This window comes from Amphimedon queenslandica, unplaced genomic scaffold (assembly GCF_000090795.2).
Source record: "Amphimedon queenslandica unplaced genomic scaffold, v1.1 AMPQUscaffold_13202, whole genome shotgun sequence".
In the NCBI taxonomy this organism is placed as follows: domain Eukaryota; kingdom Metazoa; phylum Porifera; class Demospongiae; order Haplosclerida; family Niphatidae; genus Amphimedon; species Amphimedon queenslandica.
Genome location: NW_003546562.1, coordinates 65962 through 81571, shown reverse-complemented (window position 1 = coordinate 81571; position 15610 = coordinate 65962). Strand labels below are relative to the sequence as shown.

General features: G+C 34.6%; 3 protein-coding genes and 2 long non-coding RNA genes across 5 annotated transcripts; 2 read left to right on the top strand and 3 right to left on the bottom strand.

The window, feature by feature from the left end:
- The first annotated feature begins 402 nt into the window (after nucleotides 1-402).
- Nucleotides 403-3604, top strand: LOC109584532 (uncharacterized). The gene is made up of 6 exons (XR_002186059.1): nucleotides 403-534; nucleotides 861-1043; nucleotides 1207-1353; nucleotides 1649-2098; nucleotides 2635-2790; nucleotides 3392-3604. It is a non-coding gene; the product is annotated as an uncharacterized LOC109584532 (long non-coding RNA).
- A 459-nt stretch (nucleotides 3605-4063) lies between these two features.
- Nucleotides 4064-4972, top strand: LOC109584534 (uncharacterized). The gene is made up of 3 exons (XR_002186060.1): nucleotides 4064-4428; nucleotides 4493-4698; nucleotides 4818-4972. It is a non-coding gene; the product is annotated as an uncharacterized LOC109584534 (long non-coding RNA).
- Nucleotides 4973-7635: 2663 nt separating this feature from the next.
- On the bottom strand, nucleotides 7636-8979 carry LOC109584538 (ryncolin-1-like). The gene is made up of 3 exons (XM_020000306.1): nucleotides 8365-8979; nucleotides 8234-8322; nucleotides 7636-8190 (listed from the first exon to the last, which is right to left on the bottom strand). The coding sequence occupies exons 1-3, from the start codon at nucleotides 8582-8584 to the stop codon at nucleotides 7639-7641; spliced, it is 861 nt and encodes a 286-aa protein (XP_019855865.1). The 5' UTR covers nucleotides 8585-8979; the 3' UTR covers nucleotides 7636-7638.
- Nucleotides 8980-10461: 1482 nt separating this feature from the next.
- LOC100641854 (microfibril-associated glycoprotein 4-like) lies at nucleotides 10462-11587 on the bottom strand. The gene is made up of 3 exons (XM_020000304.1): nucleotides 11332-11587; nucleotides 11190-11278; nucleotides 10462-11147 (listed from the first exon to the last, which is right to left on the bottom strand). The coding sequence occupies exons 1-3, from the start codon at nucleotides 11561-11563 to the stop codon at nucleotides 10599-10601; spliced, it is 870 nt and encodes a 289-aa protein (XP_019855863.1). The 5' UTR covers nucleotides 11564-11587; the 3' UTR covers nucleotides 10462-10598.
- A 1843-nt stretch (nucleotides 11588-13430) lies between these two features.
- LOC109584537 (fibrinogen-like protein A) lies at nucleotides 13431-14564 on the bottom strand. Its single transcript, XM_020000305.1, has 3 exons — nucleotides 14309-14564; nucleotides 14178-14266; nucleotides 13431-14130 (listed from the first exon to the last, which is right to left on the bottom strand). Exons 1-3 carry the CDS (start codon nucleotides 14535-14537, stop codon nucleotides 13588-13590), a joined length of 861 nt encoding a protein of 286 aa, XP_019855864.1. The 5' UTR covers nucleotides 14538-14564; the 3' UTR covers nucleotides 13431-13587.
- Nucleotides 14565-15610: the final 1046 nt, after the last annotated feature.

Below are 15610 nucleotides of genomic sequence, written 5' to 3'. Positions count from 1 at the left end.
TTCATAGAGGAGGAACCAATTATCACCATTGGCCTTCAAAACAATAACGTATGCTGCAGCTTCAATAATCCCTTCAAGGCCATCGATGCTTGCAAGTTTTATCATTCTTACTTCACCATACTGATATACCTTTGACTTCACACAATTCTTTAACAGCAACTCTGGAGCAAGGCCACGGTAATGGTCGATAAGTTTCGCCTCCATTAGTGATTCAATTCAAGACTGCCCCAGCCCCACCTAGTTTTCCCTAATGCGTGGGCGGAAGCGAGTATTTATCGTGGATCAGCGCTTCAACTCTTCAACCTCGTCCTCGAGTCAAGGAACTGAGGAAGAGAAACCAGATAAGTAAACTATTTTCATAAAATTTACTCATTTATAAAGAGCACATTAGGTTTGAAAGGAATGGTGATAATAAAATTAGGGGGCTCCCTAGTCTAATATCTCACGTCTCATTTGAATTCAGTCCAAAGAATGATCAGGAATTATCTCAAAGTCAATCAAACGATCACCTCACTGAAATCAGAAGCTCTTAAAGTTAGCAAACAAGTCATGTGATCATCACCATATGTCATGTGCCCTGGCGTTACATGCACATGTATAAAATAAAATGAAAACCGTACAAGATGATTTATTGGTGGGAAATTAATATTAGCAATTGGTGGTTCTATGAAGAAATTGCCAATATAGAATCTGCTATTTTGTTTTAACCTGAGCATGCTCAATGGCATGTGGCGCAAAATTGCCAATATAAAATTCCCCAATTTCTTTCTACAGGCAAATTCGCCAAATATTACTCCAGCCAATAAATCATATCTTGTATGATACATGTAAATGTACATGTACGTGTTTTCTTGTTTTAGGAGAGACATTGGAAGCAGCTGACAAGGAACTGGGTGTGTCTTGGACCTGTTTGTCCTGTTTTTAGGACAGGTTTGTGGAGTGGAGTCAGTAGACCTCATTAAAAATGACTGAACGAGGTTATCATTAAGGACATGATCTGGGTAGTACAAGGAGAAATGGCTTTAGAGGAGTTTCTTAAACAAGTGAGTTTGCCAATAATTATACTGAAGATTACTAATAGTGCAGATTACTGAGCTAGCATATGAGTAAAAATAAACTTACATATACAATGCGCACATTCATTAAATTTACTAATAGTTTACTGATAAAATACTGAAATTTACTGGGATTTATCAATTTATTTAGGTTCGAGAGCAGTGGATGATGTATGAATTGGATTTAATTAACTATCAGAACAAATGCAAGCTGATAAGAGGATGGGATGATCTCTTTGCTAAAGTGAAGGAGCATGTCAACTCAGTAACTGCAATGAAGCTATCACCATTCTTTAAAGTAAGAGACAGAGGGAGAGGGGGAGAGAGAGGAAGGGAGAGGGAGAGAGAGAGAGGGAGAAAGAAGGACAGTAAGGAAGAGAAAAGGGAGATGTAAATTAGTTGTGAGATGGTAAAATATTCAAAGTTCAGATATCCGTAATACTATTTAATGAACGAGAGCATAGTAGGAGAGACAGAGAAAAGAGAGAACACCCATGCAAAATTAATTATAAAGAAAGAGAAAAAATGAATAAATTGGTAGAAAAGTGCACTTTTAGTCTCTCCTTTTACTCATACCCTCCTCTTGTTAACAGGTATTTTAAGACAAAGCTCTTGCTTGGGAGGAGAGACTGAACAAGATTAATGCTATTTTTGATGTTTGGATTGACGTCCGGAGAGGCTGGGTTTTACCTTGAAGGTATCTTCACCAAACGAGACTTAAAGGTTTCAGTGCATATCGGCCAAGTTTCTCACAGTCATGAAGAAAGTTTCAAAAAGTCCTCTTGTAATACAAGTCTTGAGAGATTAGCTGATTTTCTAGCCAAGATTCAACGAGCACTTAAAGGTTATTTGGAAAGAGAGAGGGCCTCATTCCCAAGATTTTATTTTGTCGGTGATGAGGATCTACTTGAAATTTTTGGGAACTCTAAAAACATTGCTTAACTTCAGAAGCACTTTAAGATATTGTTGCTTGTATTGCTACAGTGACACTGTCTGATGATAGTAACTGGATTCATGGAATTAGCTCAAAGGAAGGAGAACAGGTGAGTCATATGAGAATCACATGACTTAATCATTTATTTAGCAAATTTTAGAAAAAACCTCTTATAATAGCCCATAATTTTTTCTGAAAATTGGCTTTGAAATTGCCCCCAATTTTTATTACATTTTCAGATGCATAATTATTAATCTCACCAATAAATCATCTTGCATGGTACTACTGTACATGTTCTATTATAGTATACTATACACAGTATTTACAATTTTACATATACTTGACTCAGACATATATACATAAATTACTCATGTTGTGTATTAGACATAAGATGCACAGAGATTATCCTTCCTAGGAAATGTTATTTTTTTTCTCTTTTTTGCGGCTTAAAGCTACAGCTGGTCTTGTGTTAGTGTCCAGTTGTTGTTCCCGCCGCAAGCACCAATAATAAAAATTAATTAATTAATTTGTCTTCTATCCAGTGACATGTACCATTGAATGATGTTACTGGATGCTTGGACACACACACACATGTCACATGACTATCACATGATCTCTTATTATTAATTATTTCTCCCTTAATAGAATTATTGATAATGTTCATGGTTAGATTAATAAGGGACAGTGGATCATTTTTGACAGAGATGTTGATCCTGAGTGGGTGGAGAGTTTAAACTCTGTACTGGAAAATAATAATTACTGACACTACCTAATGGAGAGAGACTCAGTATACCACCCAATGTATGTCAGGATATCATTAGTATACTCTCACTTTCAGTATACATGTAAATGCATTATAGTACAGAGTATTTTATGTTAAAAAGTAGAAACAGCCATGACAGAATTTTAAAAATTCATAAAAAATTCAAAATCAATTGGAATCAGCTAAAACTTTCTACACAACGTAAGAACATGTATATGCATTAGAAAATATTATAAAAATTGTAAATTCTCTACTTGACGTTTTTACCAAAATTTGGCCAACGGCCCAACATGCTACATGTTGTACCTTAGAGTGACTTTTAATTGCGGGTACTAAATTTTGCGATTTTAGCACAAGGTAGATTTTGCTGGCATTAAAAATTGCAATTAAGTAATTATTACTAATAGTTATATGGCATCATGATGCCATTATTAATAATTGTGCGTATTAATAATTGCGATTTTTAACCCAAACGCAAAATTCACAATTAATAGTACCCGCATTTAAAAGTGACCTTAAGGTAAATAGTACAGAGACACTGTCCAAATTTTTCCAAAGATGACTAAGATCAGAGCACTCATAATTTTTTATTAATAATCGTGTTATTATGTTTAGTATATTATCGGTAAATCTCTCTAGGTCCGCATAATGTTTGAAGTGCAAGACCTTTAGTTTGCTAGCCCAGCCACCAGAGTCGTTGGGGTATGGTCTGGTTCAGTGAAGATGTCTTAACACTTAGCATGGTCTTTGATCACTTCATATCCAAAATGAAATCAATACCTATTGAAGAGGGAGAGGAGGAATTGAGGGGAGGAGAGGGCACCTCTGACCAGGAGACAATCTCTCCCATTATGCGGGTGAGCAAAAATCCTTTTTGTTAAATTTTAATGCTACACTCTACTTTATTATATCCATTCAATTTTAAATTAGTTTTGTGAGCTTCTACCGTACAAGATGATTTATTGGTGAGAGTAACATTTGGCGAATTTGCCTGTGGAAAGTTAATAGTGAATTTTATATTAACAATTTTGTGCCATGTGCCATTGAGTATGCTCAGATTGAAACAAAATGGCAGTTGGGGATTTCTTCACAGAGAACCGCCAACTGCCAATATTAATTTCTTGCCAATAAATCATCTTGTACGATATTAAACTTTTACATGTATTTTATGTTTAATAATAACTATCTTCTTTCATAATTCATCTACTTTTTTAACTACGTATACTTGCCCACTAAATTTTATCCCTTTGCCCATACATATATGTATATATTTTTAGGCCCTGAGAGATTGTCCTGATTTATTGAGTCCTTATTTTGCTTTGGACAGTATCATTCCTCGCTGTCTTGAACACGCCGCAACTTTTGACAACATAATGGACTTCACTCGCCTCATGGCCCTCAACTCTCTCTTCTCCATATGTTACAACAAACGATCTCTCATACAATCAGTCACACCCAGACTTCCCCATGCTCTCTGATCAGACCGAGGCTTACATTCCACACTACCTTATATTCTGTTTGATCTGGTGCTTCTCTGGAGATGAGAAGATGGTCTATCGGGAAAAGATGGTTGACTTTATATGAGGGATGACTACAATACCCCTACCACCTGGTACAGCATCCATCATTGATTTTGAAGTTAATATTCAAGGAGAGTGGGTACTGTGGTCTAACAGGTAATTTAAAAAATTAATATTATTTCAGTTAATGCTTCACTTTCTATTTAATGCTCCTCCCTAGAGTACCCAAGATTGAGGTTGAGACTCATAAAGTAGGATCTCCTCATGTACCAATTCTTCATACACTGAGACATGAGAGTCTCCTTTATACATGGTTGGCGGAGCATAAGCCAGTGGTACGTACTGTGAGCCTATGTGGTCCACCAGGTTCTAGTAAAACCATTGTACTGTTCTCTGCATGCTCTTTGTGCACTACCTGCTTTTGAAGTGAGTTTGAATGTGCATACATGTACAGGTGCATGTATATTACATGTATATACACGTTTTTTTACATTGTCAATTCTCTTTTTTATGCCTCATTTAAAAATTCTTTTTTCTAATTAAAGGTACACAGAGAGCAATATCGTTCTTCTTACCTCAGATTGTGTAGCACGGTGGATTTTACAGGACCTCAGATCATCTGTGGGTGACAATAGAGAGGATACAGTTTGTTGGAGCTTGTAACCGACTGACTGACCCAGGGAGGAAGACATGCACTGTCACACAGCAGGTATGTTGTAGTGTGCATGATTATACACCGTATATCCTATAATAAAAGCTGGGTGCAAATAAACACAGGGGTAGCAATAAAATTGAACTGGTAAATATGCATATCTAGCCTTAAAATAACATAGATGCTTTGTAGATGCTTCCTTAGGCTTCCTGAAGTCTTGTGTGTGAGGTCAATGGTTCGCATGTCATTGTTAATTGGCCCAAGTTTTATTTTATTTTTTAAATTTTTTATGAGGTCCAAATGCCATTTTAAGAAATAGGCGTCTGGGCTTTTATTTGAGGAAATACAGTAGTACATGTACATGTACATGTATTTGTATTTGTGTGAGTGATAAAAGTTTGTATTAATTGTTACATTAATAATCAACTGGCAATGGTATTGTGTAATGACTCATGGCATTGTGTGATTTGATTGTTTGACCAATTTGTATTTCATATGTTACATGTAAATATACATGTAACTGTTGAAAACGAGAAAGATACGATTATACATGTAAGAGTATGTTAATTATATTCAAAATCATAGTCATTATACATGTAGTTATGACAGACTCTAATATATTGAAACGACATGATAATATAAATGTATCAGCACAATGTAAACACACTTATGTGTGTGGGGGACAGTATTTAATTGTTACGACGAGTTTTATCTCTGAGGGCAAAAAAGGAAAATATTTACGTACATAATAATAAAAACATAATAATTATAGCAAATCAAGGCAAAAAAGTAAATAAATTAACAAATGAGTAGTAATTAATGGTTTGACAAATTCATGTGGGTCACCATACAGTAGTAGTCTTGGGGAGAGTTGCCTAGTTCCCAGCAATAACTGGGGACAACCCCTACATCCAAGAGGCTACCTTCTCACAGGGAGTTGGCTTAATTCCAAGTGATCCAGGTGACCATAACACCCACCCACTCAACATTGCCAGGGGGCTGGTATCATTTGGTGGGACAACTCAGCACTGAAGGAGATTTGATATCACAGTATACTTGTGATCCAATGGTGTATAATTATAAATTACTTTTAACTTCAAATGGATCAAGCCCCTCCATCAGGATTAACAGCATAAACACCACTTGTAGTAACACCGTCGTCAAACAAGCTCTTACAATCTTTGGTATCTATAATACAAGAATTAAGCACTTCTACTATTTTTGGAGCACCTTTTGGACAAGACTTTGGGTATTCATTAGGACAGAAAATATATTGTGTTACCGTATAGTGGGTTTTTTGAGGATAATAATTTTTGCAAATGACTCATATTCAGAAGTTTGTGGAATTAATTTTCGCGAATTCCACTATTCTGTCATCTTGTACATTAAATTGATTTTCAAGGAATTTAATTTCGCGAATCTTGAAAAATCCGCGAAATTTGTTATCCTTGAAAAAACCTGCTATACGGTATGCCAGTTTCTTGAATAGAAAAAGCCTGTCCTAAGTTACTGTTACAGCATGTCCTTATAAACAGTGATGATTCATGTTTATACCCGGTACTAGCCATACAATAATAGCTTCACCAATGGCAATTATTAAACACAGCAACAACAACATAAAGATAAACGTCTTTGGCATTTTACTAGACTATAATAACAGGTGTGTTATAAGGACTGGAACTTAAACTAGCACTAGGTTTCCTGGTATTGTTTACACGATAAATTTTAGTTTTTTTGGAAGTGATTTCTGAGTAAAATCATTGCACTATTGTTATCTTGAGTACACTCCAATATGTTGTGCCTCTTATATCAACAAATATTATAATTATAATTATATTATCTTAGTTTGTCACTTGGTAAGCTTTGATAGAAAATTGGATGTTGTGACTAATAAAGGGATTAGACTGCCGTATAACGCTTTATTTTGGTGGTGCTTTATTTTGACGATTTTGTTATAAAATTGTAATTGGCAGTTTTTAATTTGGCGATTTTTGTGTACACGTGCATTACTGAGCATGTGCATTAATGATTGGCGGTTTTGATATTAGCGATCCTGCTTGCAAACTGCCAATCGCCAAAATAAAACTCCACCAAATTAAAGCGTTATACGGTATATTGATACTGTATAGGGGTTTTTTGGTATAAAGTTTTGCAAATTTGTCCAGATTCGTCATTTGTTGGTATGAATTTTCATGAATCTTACTTTTGCAGCCATTTTTTGTGAAATTTACTTTCACAAATTTAATGAAAATGCAAAATTAGCAAAATTTATTTCCAGTGAAATAGTACATGCATATCCCCTATATGGTATGAATTATTTTTGAGATTGTTTTCACCACCTTGTAAGCATTTTTTCTTCTCACTAATAATTGTAGAGGCTCTATTTACCTTCTATTGCCTTTGGAATGCAACAGTAGTCAGTCTTATCTTGCTGTTAGAAAGGTCTCCATTTTAATGTCACCCTTTTTGTTTGTTATGGTCACACCTACATGTGCTTCATGCATGTTTGTGCAATTTGCTTGTGGGCAAATTTATTTTTAAAGCATTTGTATCTCCACTACAATTTGTAACGTAAGTGTACATTATTTAATAGTAAAAGTCAATAGCAATTAATTATTAATAATCACTACAAAGTATGACAGACTGTAATATTGAAATGGCATAATAATATATCAGCACAATGTAAACACACTTATGTGTGTGGAGGACAGTATTTAATTGTTATGACGAGTTTTTATCTCTGTGAACTTGAGACTATTGTGCACATTTTTCCAAGTGAACCAAATGATTCCTTCTTGATTATTAGTTGAAGTATTAAAATAACGACCATTAAGATTTGATCTATAGCAGCCATTATACCACCAAGCACCAGTGTACCATTGAGCACAATTACCTTCTGGCCTTTCATCATTATCATTATCTCTTGTGCTGAATCTCCTTCCATTTTGATAGTTCATACTATCCCCAGCAGTACCAGAGTATCCTCCTACTGCTAGTATATATTCAGTACTACCATCACTAACACTGAATGTAGAGTAGTTAGCATAAGCTGTGCTATTATCAAAGTCTCCCAGGTCCACTCTTAGTGTGTTTGATCCTTCTTTAGTAAGACGATGAATCTTGCTCAATCCTAACCAAAACTCACCAGTAAGGTCACCAAATCCATTCTCATAGTCAGTCCAGTTCCTATAGAAATCAACAGATCCATCTTGTCTCCTCTGAAATACAGTCCATCCACCACCATCAGTCTCCATATCACAGTATACCTGTGATCCAGTAGTGTATAATTATAAATTACTTTTAACTAACTTCAAATGGAGTCCCTCCATCAGGATTGACAGTATAAACACCACTTGTAGTATTACCATCCTCAAACAAGCTCTTACAATCTTTGGTATCTATAATACAAGAATTAAACACTTCTACTATTATTGAAGTACCTTTTGGACAAGATTTTAGGTATTTATTAGGACAGAAAATATATTGTGTTATACCAGTTTCTTTGATTGAAAAAGCCTGTCCTAAGTTACTGCTGTTACAGCATGTCCTTATAAACAGTGATGGTTCATGTTTATACCCAGTACTAGCCATACAATAAGATCCTTCTCCTTCATCAATGGTAACTATTAAACACAGCAACAACAACATAAAGATGAACATCTTTGGAATTTTACTGACTATAACAGATGTGCTACAGGAACTGGAATTTAAACTTTAAAAGTAGCACTAGGCTTCCTGTGTACTATTCATGTGCCAAATTTTAGTTTGATTGTAAATGAATTCTGAGTAGAATTATCTCACTTTTGTTATCTTAATTTGGTATGCTCCAACATGTTGTCCCTCTTATCTCACTTGGTAAGCTTTGATAGAAAATTGGATGTTATGACTAATAAAAGCATCAGATTGTATTGATATGAAATTGTTTTTGAGAATGTTTTCACCACCTTGTAAGCATTCTTCCTTCTGGCTAAGACTTGTAGAGGTTCTGTTTACCTTCTATTGCCTTTGGAATACAACAGTAGTCAGTCTTATCTTGCTTTTAGAAAGCTCTGGACTTTGTCCCATTTGAATGCTACCCGTTTTATTTGTTATGCCCACACCTACATGTAGATGTACTTAATGCATGTATGTGTAATTTGCTTGTGAGCAGATTGATATTTAAGGCATTTATATCTCCACTACAATTTGTACCATACATGTACATTATTTTAATAATGAAAGTCAATAATCAATGATTATCAATAATCACTACAAGGTATGTAATATTGAAGTAGCATAATTAGCACAATGTGAACACACTTATGTGTGTGTGGGGGACAGTATTTAATTGTTATGATGAGTTTTCATCTCTGTGAACTTGGGAGTAGTGTATGATTTTTTCCAATAGTACCAAGTAATTTTTCAAGCATTAATAGTTGCAGTGGTAAAATAATGACCATTAAGATTTGAATAATAGCAGTTATTATGCTACCAGGCACCAGTGAGGTCTTGAGCACAGCTACATCTTGATGATGTATCATTATCATTATCTCTTATACTGAATCTATATCTATTATGTAAAATTTATGTTGCAGACTGTCCCCACCAGTATCAGAGTATCCTTCTACTGTTAGTATACATATTCAGTACTACCATCACTATAACATTAAATGTAGAGTAGTTAGTATTACTTGTGTTTCCCTCAAAGTCTCTTACTTGTGGACAGGCCTGTGGCTTTACATCAGGACATACCATAATAGTCTTCCTTACTCCTTCTCTATATGAATAATCTGTCCTAAGTTACTGCTGTTACAGCATGTCCTTATAAACAGTGATGGTTCATGTTTATATCCAGTACTAGCCATACAATAAGATCCTTCTCCTTCATCAATGGTAACTATTAAACACAGCAACAACAACATAAAGATGAACATCTTTGGCATTTTAATAGACTGTGCGAGTGTGTATAATAGGAACTGGAATATTGAATAAACTAGTACATGTACCTACTGTAAGGAAATTAATTACTTAATTATTTATGAAAACAATAGTAGCATCACTTAGTATGGCCTGCCATATAGCAAGAAACTATTTGCCCAAAGTTTTTGTAAGATTTTATATTTTAAAATCATGAAACCGAATCTTGAAAACTGATTAAATATTACCAAATAGTAGAATTTAAATCCTTCAAAATTATTATTTTTGGATGATTAATTAAAGTTTTGAGCTGCAAATATATCTTTGCTATATACACTGTTAATTTGTTTATGTTTATATTACCTAGCTAAAATACAGTTCAATCTCCAAAAAGTGGATGCTTTGGGAAATAGCTTTTGCCCTTTATTTGGAGGCTATTTTGCACCTTTTATTGGCTTCAGTATGAAAACTAGTGGACCTCCCAAACAATGTAAATTAAATGGTACTTGCTCACTTGTGTATTGCTATACACATTCCCTTAACAAGCACCTCACAGTGTGTGTTGATGATTATACTATTTAAAAATGCACCCTCTGTGACACATAATTATTTATTTATAAGGTTTGTCAATGAGGTTAGTGAAGGTGTGTTTTTATTGTAATTAACAATAGCAAAAAATTATAATAATCACTGCAAGGTATGGCAGACAGTAATAGTTCAATGACATAATAATATATCAGCACAATGTAAACACACTTATCTGTGTCAGGGACAGTATTTAATCGTTACGACGAGTTTTCATCTCTGAGAACTTGAGAGTAGTGTATGATCCTTTCCAATGGTACCAAGCAATTCCTTCAGCATTATTAGTTGAAATATTAAAATAATGACCATTAAGATTTGAATAATGGCAGCTATTATACCACCAAGCACCAGTGTATGTCTGAGCACAGTTACTGCCATGGTTATCATTATCATTATCTCTTGTACTGAATCTCCTTCCATTATGATAGTCCAGACTATCCCCAGCAGTACCAGAGTATCCTCCTACTGTTAGTATATATTCAGTACTACCATCACTAACATTAAATGTAGAGTAGTTAGCATAACTTGTGTTCCCCTCAAAGTCTCCCAGGTCCACTCTTAGTGTGTTTGATCCTTCTTTAGTAAGACGATAAATCTTGCTCAGTCCTAACCAAAACTCACCAGTAAGGTCACCAAATCCATTCTCATAGTCAGTCCAGTTCCTATAGAAATCAACAGATCCATCTTGTCTCCTCTGAAATACGGTCCATCCACCACCATCAGTCTCCATATCACAGTATACCTGTCATCCAATAGTGTATAGTGTATATTATTAGTAACTAACTTCAAATGGAGTCCCTCCATCAGGATTAACAGTATAAACACCATTTGTAGTAACACCGTCATCAAACAAGCTCTTACAGTCTCTATTATCTAGTTTCATAGTGTCAGTATATTATTAATGTTTCAACTATTAGTTTATTTACCTAGTGGTGGACAGGCTTTTGGCCTTACATCAGGACAGACCATGATAGTCTTTACTCTTTCTTCTCTCATACGAATAGTCTGTCCTAAGTTACTAATGATACAGCATACTCTTATATACAGTGATGATTCATGTTTATATCCAGTACAATCAGCCATACAATAGGATCCTTCTCCTTCATCAATGGTAACTATTAAGCACAGCAACAACAACATGAAGAACATCTTTGACATTTTATTAGACTGTACGTGTATAATAGGAACTGGAATTTAAACAATTGAATAAACTAGTACATGTATTGCATAGGACAGGTACAAGTTGACAAACTTAGCTTACGAAGATAAACTTTACACGCACTACACATAAACTATGTAAAGGTGCTGGTTTACAGTATGACATTAGACCAAGTCATCAATTTTAATCAAAACCGTGGGCAGTTTGACCTTTTGACGCATGCTTTCCACTAGAATAGAACTGAATCCTATTCCAGTGCCAACGTGTAACGTCAAGCCTATTGTAATATTGTGAACCATGCAGGCTTAAGCTACAAGTAGTTATATGGTGCATGTTTGTGTATAATGTATCGTGTACTAATATCAACAAACTGATGAAGATTATAAGTTACAAGCACTGAAACTACACACACATACACACAAGTTAAATGGAAATGTATGCATTTTATTCTAGTTTGTTTGTCAACTTGTACCTGTCCAGTGCTGTACCTTCTGTAATGAAATATATATATTTTACTTAATTATTTGAGAAAACAGTACTAACATCACTTTGTATGGCCTGCCATATAGCAAGAAACTTTTTACCCAAAATGTCTAATCATGGAGCTAAATCTTAAAAACTGATTGAATATGACCAAAAAGTAGAAGATTGTAAAAATTTGAGGTCTTCAAAATTATTATTTAGGTTTATTTTACCACTGGGGAAATCAGCTTTTGCTCTTTATTTTGAGGCTGTCATACCTAACTAGGCATTCTAATTTTATTGGCTTTAGTATGAAAACTAGTGTACCTCCCAAACACTAATTTGAATGTTACTTTGATCTTCAGGCAATATACTGTTGTACAGAATAAAAAGCAGTTCTGTTTTATGTAGCAAGTTGCTTATAACATCAAATTAACCATAGAATACCTGCAATAGCATTGCCTAGCTTATAGTGGGCTTCTTTAATTATGTCACTGCCCACATTCTTAATTAGCTTTTGGTAGAATTTTGAATTTTTTCGTTAAAAATGTATTGACCATTTTTCTGTTGTCTGTTCATTAGAGTCTTAACTGATTCCTCATAGTGTCTAGTAGTACTAACAAGTTTTAGTTTGGGAAGTGTATAGTTTTGTTTAGTTACAATGTTGAGTCCTTTAGTTAGTAATAGTCAGTATTTCATTTTATGATGTTGGTTATAATATGATCCTATTAGTCTGAACTGGAAGTGTTTTATTTTATATTAATTTTGTGTACTGTATCTACATGTGCATTGTATGTACTGTACTTTTACTATGTTGCTTGCTAAGTTGTTCCATTCATTCTAAAGGTTACTACTACTAGTTAATATTAGCCTGCAATGTTAAATACCGGTAATGTATTGAAGTTACTGTTTTACTATTACTTACTGAATTATTTGTGAAAACAGTAGTAACATCACTTAGTATGGCCTGCCATGCATTGTATAGCAAGAAATTTTTACCCATAATAATTTTATTGTAAGTTTCTAATTTTTTAAAAATTATGCAACAAAATCTTGAAAACTGATTGCATATCACAAAAATTAGAAGATTATGAAAATTTTAAGTTCTCAAATTTATTATTGAAAAGTTTACTAAAATTTTGTTACAGTTCAATCTTCAAAAGGTGGATGCTTTGGGAAATTGGCTTTGCCCTTTATTTAGAGAATGTCAAAGCTAACTTGTCTTTATTAAGAATTTAAGTCATTCTAATTTTGTACCTTTTATTGGCTTCAGTATGAAAACTGGTGAACCTCCCAAACAATTTGATTGGAATGCTACACTGCTCTCTTGTGTATTGCTATACACCTTCTCTTAACAAGCACCTCACACAGTGAGTTTGATGATACATAATAATTTATTTATAAGGTGTGTTGATTAGGTTAATTAAGGTATGTATTTATTGTAATTAACAATAGCAAAAAATCATAACAATCACTACAAGGTACATGACAAACTGTAATATTGAAATGACATAATATATCAGCACAATGTAAACACACTTATATGTGTGGGGGACAGTATTTAATTGTTACGACGAGTTTTCATCTCCGTAAACGAGAGACCTTCATTTTTCCATGCCATCCATTTAATTGCTTCATGATTAGTAGTTGAAGTATTATAATAACGTCCATTAAGATTTGCAAAATAGCAGCCTTCATACCACCAGCCACCATTGGCTCCTATAGCACAGTTACCTCCTGATTCATCATTATCATTATCTTTTGTACTGAATCTCAAATCATCATGAGGGTCCAAACTATCCCCAGCAGTACCAGAGTATCCTCCTACTGTTAGTATATATTCAGTACTACCATCACTAACACTGAATGTAGAGTAGTTAGCATGTCTTGTGTTATTATCAAAGTCTCCCAGGTCCACTCTTAGTGTGTTTGATCCTTCTTTAGTTAGACGATGAATCTTGCTCAATCCTAACCAAAACTCACCAGTAAGGTCACCAAATCCATTCTCATAGTCAGTCCAGTTCCTATAGAAATCAACAGATCCATCTTGTCTCCTCTGAAATACAGTCCATCCACCACCATCAGTCTTCATATCACAGTATACCTGCATGTGACCCAATAGTGTATAATTATAAATTACTTTTAACTAACTTCAAATGGAGTCCCTCTATCAGGATTAACAGTATAAATACCACTTGTAGTATTACCATATTCAAACAAGCTCTTGCAGTCTCTTATATCTATAATACAAGAATTAAACACTTCTACTATTATTGGACTACCTTTTGGACAAGACTTGGGGTATTCATTAGGACAGAAAATATATTGTGTTATACCAGTTTCTTTGATAGAAAAAGCCTGTCCCAAGTTACTGCTGTTACAGCATGTCCTTATAAACAGTGATGGTTCATGTTTATATCCAGTACTAGCCATACAATAAGATCCTTCTCCTTCATCAATGGTAACTATGAAACACAGCAACAACAACACAAAGATGAACATCTTTGACATTTCACTAGACTGTACGTGAACTTTAACAATGACTGGAATTTAAAGCAGAGTCAGGCTTCTGTTACCTGCTTGTGTGCCAAATGCCACTTTACAATATACTGTTGAAGTCAAGCTGTTCTATTGTACACAACCAAGGGTTTGTGATTGATGTCAGTCATGATTCGGCCTAATGCATCCTGAATCATGGATTTTGGGCAGCTAACATATGTACCAATGAGCCTAGTTTGATCTATCATCCTTGATACAATCATGCTGGTATTCATACTGGTTCAGCCAGAGCAACATGCATGATTCAGCAATGATACTTGTCAGACTCTATCAATACTGTATCAGGCTCAATTCATTGATTTTGGACAGTGCCTTGTGTCATACATGCTAACTCTTGGCTGTGTAGGTGATAAGTTGCTTAATATAACATCAACTTAACCACAGAATACCTGCAGTAGCATATTGCCTAGCTGGCGTATGGGGGGCTTCATTAGTTATGTCACTGCCCATATTATATAGGCGGTAGCCTATATGTAGGATTGAGGTTGATTTTTCAAGATGGCGGCCGTTTTTATGATTTTCAAACACTTATAACTCTTTTATCTTACGTTGTACAGCCTTATAAATGGCTTAGATGAGCTCTCCTTCACTGAGCGATTCTCCTGGTACCTTTAAAGTGAACTGTAATGTAGCGGGAGCATTTCTGGAGAACAGGCCCAAATTCAAATTTCTACAAAATTCTTCAGACTTTTTTTTCTTCTTTCATCTTCTTCTATGCACCGGATAATCTTTTAATCCAGTGGACCGCTCAAGTTGGCTTTTACATCATTCTTTTGTGCTTAGGTCAAGGACCACAAAGGTAGTTTCAAAAAGAAGCAAAGACAGGGAGCAAAATGGAAGACAAAATCCAGCTGCAGACACCGCGTGGGTTTGTGGTTTGACGCCATTTTAATTTATGCGCACGTGATCAGTATGAATATAATTAACCTAACCACACAATCATAACAGTATGTAATTTTATAATTTAAGAAAAAAGAATGGAAACAAGTAAATAAAAAACATTAAAAATGGAAAAGTAGTAGGAT